At 43.7% G+C, this 13163-nt stretch overlaps 1 protein-coding gene across 1 annotated transcript; it reads left to right on the plus strand.

Annotated features, from left to right (window-relative positions):
- Window positions 1–431: 431 nt before the first annotated feature.
- Window positions 432–2403, plus strand: LOC101902808 (tigger transposable element-derived protein 1). Its single transcript, XM_005223943.5, has one exon. The coding sequence runs from the start codon at window positions 529–531 to the stop codon at window positions 2299–2301; it is 1773 nt and encodes a 590-aa protein (XP_005224000.2). The 5' UTR covers window positions 432–528; the 3' UTR covers window positions 2302–2403.
- The last annotated feature ends 10760 nt before the right edge of the window (window positions 2404–13163 follow it).

Consider the following 13163-nt stretch of genomic DNA (forward strand, 5'->3'; position numbering starts at 1 on the left):
ACGATTTCTGAAGAGCTGCTTTTTCTCTGATGAGATTTGGACAGAAGCACCTGTCCCAACAGCAAGAGCCCCCCACCCCCCACCCCAGGTGCATGAAGCACAAACTGACACAATTAAGGAAGGGAGACAACTCAGTATCCGCATACTTTTGCTTCATTTTATTATGCTTCCCAGATCGTGTTTTTTGTTTGTTTGTTTATTTTACCACTTGGAGGTTTGTGGCAAGCCTGCATGGAGCAAGTCTAACAGCACCAATATTTGCAACAGCATTTGCTCACTTTGTGTCTGAATGTCACATTTTGGTAAATTCTCACAACATTTGAAACATTTGTTTTATTTATTACAATGATCTGTGATTCATGGCCTTTGATGTTGCAATTGTAATTGTTTTGGGGTGCAGGGAACTTAACTGATAAACGGTTGTGTGTGTTCTGACTGCTCTACCAACCTGTGTACCCTGTCTCTTGCTCTGGCCTCCCTGTTCCCTAAGCCACAACAGTATTGATATTAGGCCAATTAATATTTACAATGGCCTCTAAGTGTTTAGGTGAAAGGAAGAGTCGCACATCTCTCACTTTAAATCAAAAGCTAGAAATGATTAAGCTGAGTGAAGAAGGCATGTCGAAAGCTGAGATAGGCCGAAAGCTAGGCCTCTTGCGCCAAACAGTTAGCCAAATTGTGAACGCAAAGGAGAAGTTCTTGCAGGAGATTAAAAGTGCTACTCCAGTGAACACACGAATGATAAGGAAGCGAAATAGCCTTATTGCTGATATGGAGAAAGTTTTGGTGGTCTGGATAGAAGATCAGACCAGTCACAACATGCCCTTAAGCCAAAGCCTGATCCGGAGCAAGGCCCTGACTCTCTTCAACTCTATGAAGGCTGAGAGAGGTGCGGAAGCTGCAGAAGAAAAGTTTGAAGCTAGTAGAGGTTGGTTTATGAGGTTTAAGGAAAGAAGCCGTCTCCATAATGTGAAAGTGCAAGGTGAAGCAGTGGGTGCCAATGCAGAAGCTACAAGTTACCCAGATCTAGCTAAGATGATTAAGGAAGGTGGCTACACTACACAACAGATTTTCAATGTTGATGAAACAGCCTTATATTGGAAGAAAATGCCATCTAGGACTTTCATAGCTAGAGAGGAGAAGTCAATGCTTGGCTTCAAAGCTTCAAAGGACAGGCTGACTCTGTTGTTAGGGGCTAATGCAGCTGGTGACTTGAAGTTGAAGCCAATGCTCATTTACCATTCCGAAAATCCTAGAGCCCTTAAGAATTACGCAAAATCTACTCTGCCTGTGCTGTATAAATGGAACCACAAAGCCTGGATGACAGCACATCTTTTTACCACATGGTTTACTGAATATTTTAAGCCCACTGTTGAGAACTACTGCTTAGAAAAAAAGATTCCTTTCAAAATATTGCTGCTTATTGACAATTCACCTGGTCACCCAAGAGCTCTAATGGAGATGTACAATGAGATTCATGTTGTTTTCCTACCTTCTAACACAATGTCCATTCTGCAGCCCATGGATCAAGGAGTAATTTCAACTTTCAAGTCATATTATTTAAGAAATACGTTTCGAAAGGCTCTAGCTGCCATAGATAGTGATTCCTCGGATGGATCTGGGCACAGTAAACTAAAAACCTTCTGGAAAGGATTCACCATTCTAGATGCCATTAAGAACATTCGTGACTCATGGGAAGAGGTCCAAATATCAACGTTGATAGGAGTTTGGAAGAAGTTGATTCCAACCCTCATAGATGACTGTGAGGGGTTCAAGACTTCAGTGGAGGAAGTAACTGCAGATGTGGTGGAAATAGCAAGAGAACTAGAATTAGAAGTGGAGCCTGAAGATGTGACTGAGTTGCTGCAATCACATGATAAAACTTTAACAGATGAGGAATTGCTTCTTATGGATGAGCAAAGAAAGTGGTTTCTTGAGACAGAAGCCACTGGTGAGGAAGCTGTGAAGATTGTTGAAATGACCACTAAAGACTTAGAATATTACATAAGCTTAGTTGATAAAGCAGCAGCAGGATTTGAGAGGATTGACTCCAATTTTGAAAGAAGTTCTACTGTGGGTAAAATGCTATCAAACAGCATTGCATGCTACAGAGAAATTGTTCATGAAAGGAAGAGTCAATTGATGTGGCAAACATCCTTGTTGTCTTATTTTAAGAAATTGCCACACCAACTCCAGCCTTCAGCAACCACCACCCTCATCAGTCAGCAGCCATCAACATCCAGGCAAGACCCTCCACCAGCAAAAAGATTACGACTCACTGAAGGCTCAGATGATGGTTAGCATTTTTTAACAATAAAGCATTTTTAAGTTAAGGTATTTACACTTTTTCTTTAAATAGACACTTGTAAAGGACTACAGTATAATGTAGAAATAATGTTTATATGCATTGGGAAGCCAAAAATTGTGAGACTTGGCAATATTCATTTTTACTGCAGTGGTCTGGAACCAAACCCTCTATATCTCCAGGATAGACCTGTCATGGTCTTCAATTGGATTTCTCTCACCCTTTGTTCTTCCCTCCCCTCATTTAAAAACTGTAAATTATGTACATACCAAAGACAGTGTAATCCTAAAATGAACCTATCCGTGGTCTCAAAATGTTGAACATGACCAATATCGTTATAGCTACATCCGTGCTCCTTACAATCCCATCTCATCCCCTTGATTCCCCACCAGAGGTATCAGCCATCCTCAAATTCATGTTTGTCTTTTTCCTGTTGTATGACGTTTTGCTGCATTTGTATAAATGTATGCACAAAGATACTGTTTAGTCATGCTTGTTTTTGATGTTTATTAAAATGCATCATATGTTTTTAAATCTGTAAATGGTTTTTTCATTCATCACTATATATCCAAATTTTATTTGTATTATTTTATATGGGTACAGTTTATTGTGACTTCTATATAATAGCTCATTGGGGGAATATGACAGGATTTATTTATCCATTATTTTATAGAAGGACATTTAGATTGTTTTCCCTTTTTGGTAATATGGAAATTGCTACAATGAACATATTTCTGCATGTTTCTTAGTATAATGAGTTGAAATCTGAGGATATGTACATAAATGTGGAATTGCTGAATCAGGATATGCAAGTGTTCAGATTTATGAGATATGTCAAAATTGTTGTCTCAGCTTATATTCTCACCACATTCTCAATGAATTGCTATTATCCTACTTAATCTTTGCCAATCTAAATGAAAATTGTTAAAATCAAGTTGTGATTTTAATTTGTATTTGTCTGCTAGCCATTTTGACTTAGTATCTTTTCCTATTTTTTCTTTTTTAAATTTGCCTTTTGTGTTTTCTGCAAAATGTCTATTCAAGTTTGTTGCTCATTTTTCTGTTGGGTTGTTTGTCTTTCTCTTGTTCAGCAGTGGTAGTTCCTTGTGGTTCCTGAAACAGATCTTTTATTGTTTATGTGACCCATATCATCCACCAGTTTTTGACTTGTATTTTTCATGGTCATTTGAGAACAGAAGTCTTTAATTTTAAGAATGTATCCCCTAACCCGAGAGTATAAAGATAGCTTCCTTTTTTACTCCTTAATTTTATAAGAGTTTGCCTTTCACAGCTCAGTCTTTAATAAGAAATGGATGTTCTGTACATGGTGTAAGGCAGGGATATGACTTCTTTCCCATATGGGTTACCAGTTATCCTAGCTCTCCTGGTTATTACTACTAGCTTACTGCCGTTGAAAGGCTTATCTTGTTCCCACTGAGCTGCAGTGCCACCTCGGATACTCAGTAAGTCTCTATAAATACATGGGCTTATTTTGGACTTTCTATTTTGGGTTCTTGCCTTGTCTTCATTGCTATAGCATCATAATAAGGCGTATTATTTGTGAGGGCAATTGCTCATAGTAGTTTACTTATTTAGGAAGAAGTTTTGTGGCTATTCTTGGTCATTGCTTCATAAATTTTTTAATTAATATGTCAAATTTATTGATTATACCTGTTAAGAGTTTTGCTCAGAACTACATGGAATCTATAATTCAGGTTGGGGAGAAGAGACATCTTTGTGATTTGAATCTCTCCATCTGTAAACAGTATATCACTCTAGTTATTTAGGCCCCCTTTAAAATCTTCCAATAAGAGTTTATGATTTTCTGCATGTAGGATTTGTATATTGGTTACATTTATTCCAGGGCTTCCCTGGTGGCTCAGAGGACAAAGCGTCTGCCTACAATGCAGGAGACCTGGGTTCGATCCCTGGGTTGGGAAGATCCCCTGAAGAAGGAAATGGCAACCCACTCCAGTATTCTTGCCTGGAGAATCCCATGGACAGAGGAACCTGGCAGGCTATAGTCCACGGGGTCGCAAAGAGTCGGACACGACTGAGTGACTTCACTTTCTTTCTTTCTTTCACTTTACATTTATTTCTGGTTACTTTATTTTTTGTTGTTGACACTTTTGTCCATTATTTTTCATTGTTGATACTTCATGCATGATACTTTTAAAAATTGATACTTTCTAATTGACTGCTGGTGGTATATAAAAATGCAGTGGGTTTTTGTGCAATGATCCATTTACTTTAATAAGGTAGTATATCAGTAGAGTCTTTGGAGTTTTCATATCATTTACAAATAATTGTTTAATTACTTCCTTTCCAAGTTTTATATTAATACCTGCAGGGCACATGCAAGCTTCATGCCACCCTCCCCCCGCCCCGCCCCCGCTTCCCTGCCATGTGTCACCCTGTGTCTCTCTTCCATCCAATGCCACATCCTTCTAAAATAAACTGGTAATCCAGTAAGAAAACAGGTTTTCCCAGGTGCTGTGAGCTGTTGTAGCAAATTAATCCAACCCGAGGAGGGGGCTGTGGGAACCTCTGATTCTAGCCAGCTGGTCGGAAGTGCATGCGAAAACTGGACTTGTGATTGACATCCTGAGTTGGAGGGGTCCTCGGGATCTTGAGTCTGTAAGGAGGACAGAACCAGGGCTTTCGACTGGATTCTGAAGTGGAGGGCTGTCTTGTGGGACTGAGCCCTTTAAGCTGTAGAGTCTGATTTTGTCTCTAGGGAGACAGGATCAGGACTGAGTTGGATTCCTGGATATCCTGCTGGCATCCAAGAATTGCTTGTTGATGTAGGGAGGCCTGCACACACACACATTGCAACTGGGTTCAGGAACCCAAAGAACCTGCATTCCTTACTTAATAAATGTAAAGTCAATTTTCCACTTTCCTTCCAAACAACATATAGATCTCAAAACACTATACCTCTCTTCTTCTTCAGATGTACACACTATAATTATCTAATATTTTAATTCTGCATTTTTTACAACTCCCAAATTAGTCATTGTTTTATAGACTGTTTTTCTTTAACCTATGTTTACCAATTGATGGTTCAGTCAGTAGAAAATCTGCCTGCAATGCAGGAGATGCAGGTTCAATCCCTGGGTCAAGAAAATCTTCTGGAGAAGGAAATGGCAACCCACCCCAGTATTCTTGCCTGGGAAATCCCATGGACATAGGAGCCTGGGGGGCTACAGTCCATGGGGTCACAAGAGTTGGACCCGACTTAGTGACTAAACTACCACCATATTAACCAATTTGTTTCTCACCATTTTTTTTAGATTTCATAGCTTACTTTCAGAGAAGGCAAAGGCACCCCACTCCAGTACTCTTGCCTGGAAAATCCCATGGATGGAGGAGCCTGGTAGGCTGCAGTCCATGGGGTCGCTAAGAGTCGTACACGACTGAGCGACTTCCGTTTCACTTTTCACTTTCATGCATTGGAGAAGGAAATGGCAACCCACTCCAGTGTTCTTGCCTGGAGAATCCCAGGGACAGGGGAGCCTGGTGGGCTGCCGTCTATGGGGTCACACAGAGTCGGGCACGACTGAAGTGACTTAGCAGCAGCAGCAGCTTACTTTTTGGGGTAATTATTATGTAAGAGCTGCATTCCAATGAAAAGAAACTGGTCCACCCATATGGTGGATATATGAAATATTTGCATAATACATAATCAGTAATTGTGATATTGGCAAGTCCCCTGAGGGCCACTCTGCTTCTTGTATTTTCTAACTGGACTTCCCTCCCTGGGTCAAGCTCATTAGGATTTCCTTGGTTTGAGAGACTTCAGGATGTCCCTGGTAAAGAATATGCCTGCAATGCTAGAGACCTGGGTTCGATCCCTGGGTTGGGAAGATCCCCTGGAGAAGGGAAAGGCTACCCACTCCAGTATTCTGGCCTGGAGAATTCAGTGGACTGTATAGTCTGTGTGTTGCAGAGTCGGACATGACTGAGCAACTTTCACTTTCAGGATGTCCTTTGCTTCCTTCAAACCTCGTGCTGTCATGGAAATTCATGTCCTAGAAGAAATCTAAGTGTTCTTAGTGTGGGGCCCCTAAAGTCTCCAGACTGCTGTCCCACCCAAAGTGGAAAACTCTTAGGTTTTCTTCTCTGTTTCTAACTGGATCACATGGCAGAAGTGATCCCTCCTCCCCTCCCCCCACTCCCCTCTCCCTTCTCTCCCCTCCCCTCCCCCCTTCCCCTACTCTCCCCCCTCCTCCTCCCCTCCCCCGACTCCTCCCAGGAATCTCTTCCTCCGCCCCCGCCCCTGGACATGTCAACAGTGCTCTCCCACTAACATGAGCTTTCTCCATCTGCAGCTTTCCCTCTGCCCCACTCACCAAAACAGAAGGGGCAGTGAGCACAGGACTCCTCTAAGACCAGTGCCTTGAAATACAGAAAAGGGAGAAAACCAGAGGGAAAGGGGAGGGAGGGGGAAGGGAACAGTGACTTTCCCAGGAGCGACTTTCTTCAGGGAGCTGGGTGATCAGGAGAGTCTCCCTGCTCTCTCTGTGGTCTTACTCCCCAGTAAAGGGGGATGTTGTGGCATCCCCTTGGGTCTCCTGGACCAGCCACAGTAAAATGCTGTCTGTGCAGCCAAGCCTGTGGGAGCGGAGAGTCAGTGCTCCCTTGGTTAAGCCAGAGTAGTGTAGCACTCACCACCTACATGAGGGGACGACTCTAGTGGCAGGGTCAGCAGCACTGGTCTCCCGGCATCTTTCTGGCACACTGTCTGTTACGGTGGGGAGAGGCGGCCTGGAGGCAGTTACACTCGAGCCTTCGAGTGCAGGCGTGCTCAGCTGCTCAGTCGTGTCTGACTCTTGGCGACCGCATAGACTGTAGCCCACCAGCCCTCTGTCTACGGAATTTTCCAGGCAAGAATACAGAGTGGGTTACCATTTCCTACTCCAGGGGATCTTCTGGACCCAGGGGTCAAACCCACATCTCCTGCATGGACAGGTGGATTCTTTACCACTGAGCCACCTGGGAATCCCTTCCCACATGGCTTGGGTTTAATTTTTTTAATTATTATTTCAAGTCAGATGTTGAGAAAAGATGAGTGACTCTGATTCACATCTCAAAGCCAGAGGTTTTCACTTGAAACTTCTCTATCAGGTTTAGAGCTAGGGAGTCTGCCCTTGTTCTGGACTGAGGGTCCGCTTTCCTAGGTCCGAGCTGGACCCAGTGTGCTCCATGGAAGGGGGTGCGTCGGCGGGCTCTGCTGTGTCCCCCTGGGACAGCAGGCTCCTGGCCATGGCATGCTCTGCTGTTGACTGTGCTGCTCGGGAAAGTCTACTATTTTTGGAGAAATGAACATGAGACTCATTTGATTTTACATCATCAGATGGGTGTAAAAAGGCTGTTTAAAGAGAGCGAGACTTTATAGGCAGAGTCTGTGCAGCTTACAGAGGATGGCTTCCTTTTACTGTTTCAATTCCTGTAGGAGACTATTGTTGTTCAGTCGCTAAGTCGTATCCAACTCTTCTGCGATCCCATGGACTATAGCCCACCAGGCTCCTCTTCCATGGGATTCTCCAGCAACAATACTGGAGTGGGTTGTCATTTCCTTCTCCACCTATAGGAGATTACTGGTGATTTGAGTATCAGTTTAAGGGCAACCTTTATCATTTAAAGATGTGTGATGAAATATTTACAGATGAAATCATAGGATACCTGGGATTTCTTTCTAAACAATCAGGCCTACTGAATGGGAAGTGTGATTGAACAAGGTAGGTTCTGTCCTGATGAGAGGGATATCAGGAACGTTGGTATTTTTGCGTATCTGAAAACTTTCCTAATAAAAAGTACGATGTTGTGTGATAGGAAGTAATGTTCCTGCATGAATTCCACATGATTTTATGTACAAATTACCTCTTAATTTGCTTCTCATCTCATGACCAAATTTCCATTACAGCTGCTGGAGAGAGAGTTTCTAAAAAGCAGGTCCCAAGACAATCATGTTCGTGTAATTCACAGCAGAGAATGGGTTGGAGTCCTCTCCCGCCGGTCCCTGCTCTGAATCCAGCACAAGACAGACGTGAGAGTAAGCTATGGGGTTGAGAGACTCCTTAATAGGAAGAAATCTCTCTCCAATGACTCTTTAAAATGTTATTTTGTGTTAAATTTTACGGTACAGACCATGAACATCCTAGAATTTCAAGTTCTGTTCCATTGATCTTTATGTCCGTCCTTATGTTAACACCAGCTGATCTTGATTTCTGTAGCTTTATAGTGAGTTTGAGATCCAATAGCGTAAGTTCTCCAACTTTGTTCTCTGTCAAAATTGTTTTGGCTGTCTAGGTCCTTTTCATGTCCACATATTTACTAGGATCAGTTTGTCAATTTCTACAAAAACATGATGGGATTTTGATAATGATTGCTCTGTTCCTCTATAATTTGTAGGGAACTGACATATAAATAATATCGAATCTTTCAATTTGTGAGCGTGAGATGTTTCTCCATTTAAATTTTCTATAATTTCTCTCAGTGGTATTTTATAGTTTTCAGTGAATAAATCTTGAACTTTTTTTTTTTTTTACATTCATTGCTAGGTGCTTTATTTCTTTTTGATGCTATTGTACTTGGAATTATTTTCTTAATTTCATTTCAGGTTATTTGATGATAGTACACTTGACTTTTTAAGGACTGGACGCTGACCCCTCTGTGCAGTCAAAAATCTGTGTATAACTATTGACTCCCCAAACTTAACTGCTGAAAGCCTAATGTTGATTGGAAACTTTACTGATAACACGACTGGTCGATTAATGCATATTTTGTACGTTGTAAGTATTATATACTGTCTTCTTATAAAGTAGAAGCTACTCCATGCTATTACTATCTCAGCACCCATCTTGTTTGGCCAAGTGGCTTGTGGGGTCCTTAAACTGACACTGGCCCTCATGCAAGAGGACACTGTACACAACAGCCCGAAGAGTCACAGTCAAATATAAATTCCTAATACGACTTCCCCAACAGTTGTTGTTCAGTCACTAAGTCGTGTCCGACTCTTTGCAACTCCATGGACTGCAGCACACCAGGCTTCACTCTCTCCCAGAGTTTCCTCAAGTTCATGTCCACTGAGTCAGTAATGCCATCCAACCATCTCATCCTCTGTCGTCCCCTTCTCCTCCTGCCCTCAATCTTTCCCAGCATCAGGGTCTTTTCCAATGAGTCGGCTCTTCTCAACAGGTGGCCAAAATACTGGAGCTTTAGCTTCAGCATCAGTCCTTCCAAAGAATATTCAGGGTTGATTTCCTTTAGGATGGACTGGCTTGATCTCCTTGCAGTCCAAGGGTTCTAAAGAGTCTTCTCCAGCATCACAGTTTGAAAGCATCAATTCTTCGGTGCTCAACCTTCTTTACAGTCCAACTCTCACATCCACACATGACTACTGGAAAGACCATAGCTTTGACTCTAATGACCTTTGTCAGCAAAGTGATGTCTTTGCTTTTTAATAACGTATGTCTAGGTTTGTTATAGCTTTTTTTCTTAGGAGCAAGCATCTTTTAATTTCATGGCTTTTCTCTAAAATATTAATGTATGATGGAATTCACCATTGAAACCACATAGGACTGAGTTTTTCTTTGTTGAAAGACTTAAAATCACCAGTTGAATTTCTTTACTTGTTGTAGGTTCGTTCCAGTTTTCTGTTTCTTCTTGAGTCAGTTGTGGTCATTTGTGTCTTTCTAAGGATTTGTCCATTTCATCTTAACGTTTCTTTATTTCAGGCATGGTTTCTCGTGAAAGCCCCTTTCATTACCAGTTTTGCTCACTGTCTCCTCTCTTTTTCCGTGGCCAGTCTAGCTCAGGATCTCTCAACTTGAGAACTAACGACATTTGGGGCTAAATAATTCATCCTGCACATTCTAGACTGTGCACATGGGCCTCAGGGTATGAGATGTGAGAGGAGAGGAGGGGAAGCAGGACTGGGGTGGGGAATTGGAGTTGGGGCTGTCAGAGCTGTTGCCAGACGCTGCCCCGGCTTCTTCCCCTGTCCCGACAGCTCTGGCTGAGGCACTGAGGTTGGAGGGGCTGCCTTGCTCCTGCAGCAGTGGGGCAAGCAAAGCCCTCTGGGGGTGGGGGCTGGGGACAAAGCCCTCTGAGGGGGAGTGGGGGTGGGCTGGGGACAAAGCCCTCTGAGCAGGTGGGCTGGGGAAGCACCTTCTCTCAAGCCTCCCAGTGAGGGAGACCTGCTTAGGGCGTGAGGACGTGAGCTGTGGCTGGGGCGGAACTGAGCTCACGCTGGCTTGTCTGGAGGTCTTGGGACCACCTTCCTACGCACTGCAGTGGGAGCATGTGCCCGGCAGGGTGAGAGGCCCTCCCAGAAAACGTGCTGCACACAGAAGGGTTTGCTATCTGCTTCATCCACACCTGTAGCCGCGTGAGGCTGAGGCTGCATCTCAGCTGGAAAATCAACACTTGAATCCTAAATAATAATAATTACTGTTTCTGGTTATTTTGAATCCACTGACAAAGACCTTTACAAAATAATTGCACTGATCAATCCCCTACGAGTTACAGGGCAACATTCTTGAGTTGGTGTGTGAGGAGAACATGAGTGGGAATTCTGTAATGTGTTCTGTTTAGCACTTGTAATTGTAAGGGATACATCGTGTTAAACTGCCTGACGTAGTGTCTTGCAGCAACACATGGTTTCCATCAAGGAGCAGATGTTTCTCAGCCTCCCCTTAGAATAAAACATCATAATTTAACCACACCCACCAACTCCTCTGTGAAGTGACTGTGAAGGCACAGGCTGCACATTTCAGATCTGTGTAATTGCCGCTTGAAAGCACTTTTTAGGGTGAAACGGCCTTAGACAACTTTTTAGAATATCAGCTAAAGGAATCATGGAAAAATTGTGTTTAATAGGAGCTATAGCCGTGGTTTACAAACGAATGAAAGAATCGATTTCTGATAAGACTTGTGGCCCCTGGATGTAAACTTCACATCCCGACACAGAGCGAAGAAAAAGACGCCCTCGCTGCCACGCTTCAGATAATGTAATTTCACCAGAAGAAGGCACAGGCGGTGTTTTCTCCTTCTGTTCATATCGAATCCTCCCATAATCGTTCTTTTTTTGAAAATTGAGATGTAATTTTTACCAGGCAATTCATCCCTCTAAAGTGTACAATTCAGAGGGTTTTAGTATATTCAGTGAGGTAAGCAGCCACCCGCACTCTCATGCCTAAACTTTTTCGTCACCCCGAAAGGAACCCCCTGGCGCCTTTTAGCCAGAGCTGCCTTCCGGCTGTAATGAGAGGTCTCTGCCACTAGATGGAGACGTTCCTTCAGCGAATTTCTCTGCGAAGTCCGGTCCCGCGCTGTGCCGGGATGGGGGTGGGGACGGAGGCGCTCCCGCGCTGGGTGTCAGGGCCCTGCCACGCCCTCTGGCCCTTACCCAAAGGCAAACCGGGTTCTTTCAAGAGGTTTTCCCAGATGGAACCGCTGAGACTTTTTAGGTAGCGTAGGGACAGTCAGTCTTAAAGGAAATCAGTCCTGGATATTCATTGGAAGGACTGATGCTGAAGCTGAAACTCCAATACTTTGGGCACCTGATGCGAAGAACTGATTCATTTGAAAAGACCCTGATGCTGGGAAAGATTGAAGGCAGGAGGAAAAGGGGATGACAAAGGATGAGATAGTTGGATGGCATCATGGACTCAATGGACATGAGTTTGAGTAAACTCCAGGAGTTGGTGATGGACAGGGAGGCCTGGCGTGCTGCAGTCCATGGGGTTGCAGAGTCGAACACTACTGAACTGAACTGAACTGAGGGACAGACATGTTTTAATTTACTCATTACATAGTTATTATGTATTTGTCTGAATGTGTAATAGAAAAAATACAACAAATACATTAAGCCTATGATGTTATTCCGGAGAAGGCAATGGCAACCCACTCCAGTACTCTTGCCTGGAAAATCCCATGGACGGAGGAGCCTGGTAGGCTGCAGTCCTTGGGGTCGCATTTTACTTAGGACAAGGACAAGTTTTTTTTTTTTTTTTTTTAAAGGATTACATTTAAAATTAATTCAAAGAAAATTATTAAGTAACTAAATAGCACAAGTGTTGTGTAAATATGGCAAAGTTGTGTGAGCACTCAGGGTGCTGAGGTTTGGGAGGATTCAGGAAGAACCCCTATCCACCATGAGAAGGGGAAATTTCATTTCCAGAAATGAAAGATCCTCTTATGTCTGGAGGGGCGTCCTCCCCGTGCTGGTCAGGGAGAGTAATCCCAGGTTATTTGCCTCGTCCTCCCAGGCCTGGCAGTAAGAGGCCTTGGGTTTCCTCTGTGCTCTGGGATGGCCCTAGATGGGGAGAGCTGCCCTCAGTCATTTGGACAGCCAGTTGGAAGTCGACCCTTGTAGAACGAGAGGCCACTTGTGTGTGCTCGGGGTCCTGACTGTGGCCGGCACACGCTGGAACCGGGCAGGACAGCAGTTATCCAGGCTCAGCTGCAAACCAAGATTTGGAAATACCCTGAGCAGTGATACGGAGTGGCTGAGCAGCTCAGTGCTCTGCAGCAGCTCTCCGTCCAGGTTTCACCTCCTTGCAGTGAGCTTCCTGCCCTCAAGTTGTCCTCAAGGTGTGCTCACCCCCTTTCTGATTTCATTTCCATGACATCGTGAGAGGCAGGAGGTTTCATCATCCTTGTTTCCTAGACGAGGAAACTGACTTCCAGAGAAGCTAGCAACTTAACTGGTCCCTGGAGAAACAGCGTTTGAATTTTGGTCTTCTGACTCCAGGCTTTCTTTTGCTGTATTGTTCTTTCTTAGGTTTGTTTCCACCGCAGCACAACAGTGCACTTATACAAGTACCTACATCACTCGTCTGTCGTGGCAACT

This window comes from Bos taurus, chromosome 24, assembly GCF_002263795.3.
Source record: "Bos taurus isolate L1 Dominette 01449 registration number 42190680 breed Hereford chromosome 24, ARS-UCD2.0, whole genome shotgun sequence".
NCBI classification, from domain to species: Eukaryota; Metazoa; Chordata; class Mammalia; order Artiodactyla; family Bovidae; genus Bos; species Bos taurus.

Coding starts and splice junctions, on each gene's coding strand:
- LOC101902808 (XM_005223943.5), top strand. CDS start 529: ATGGCCTCTAAGTGTTTAGGTGAAAGGAAGAGTCGCACATCTCTCACT.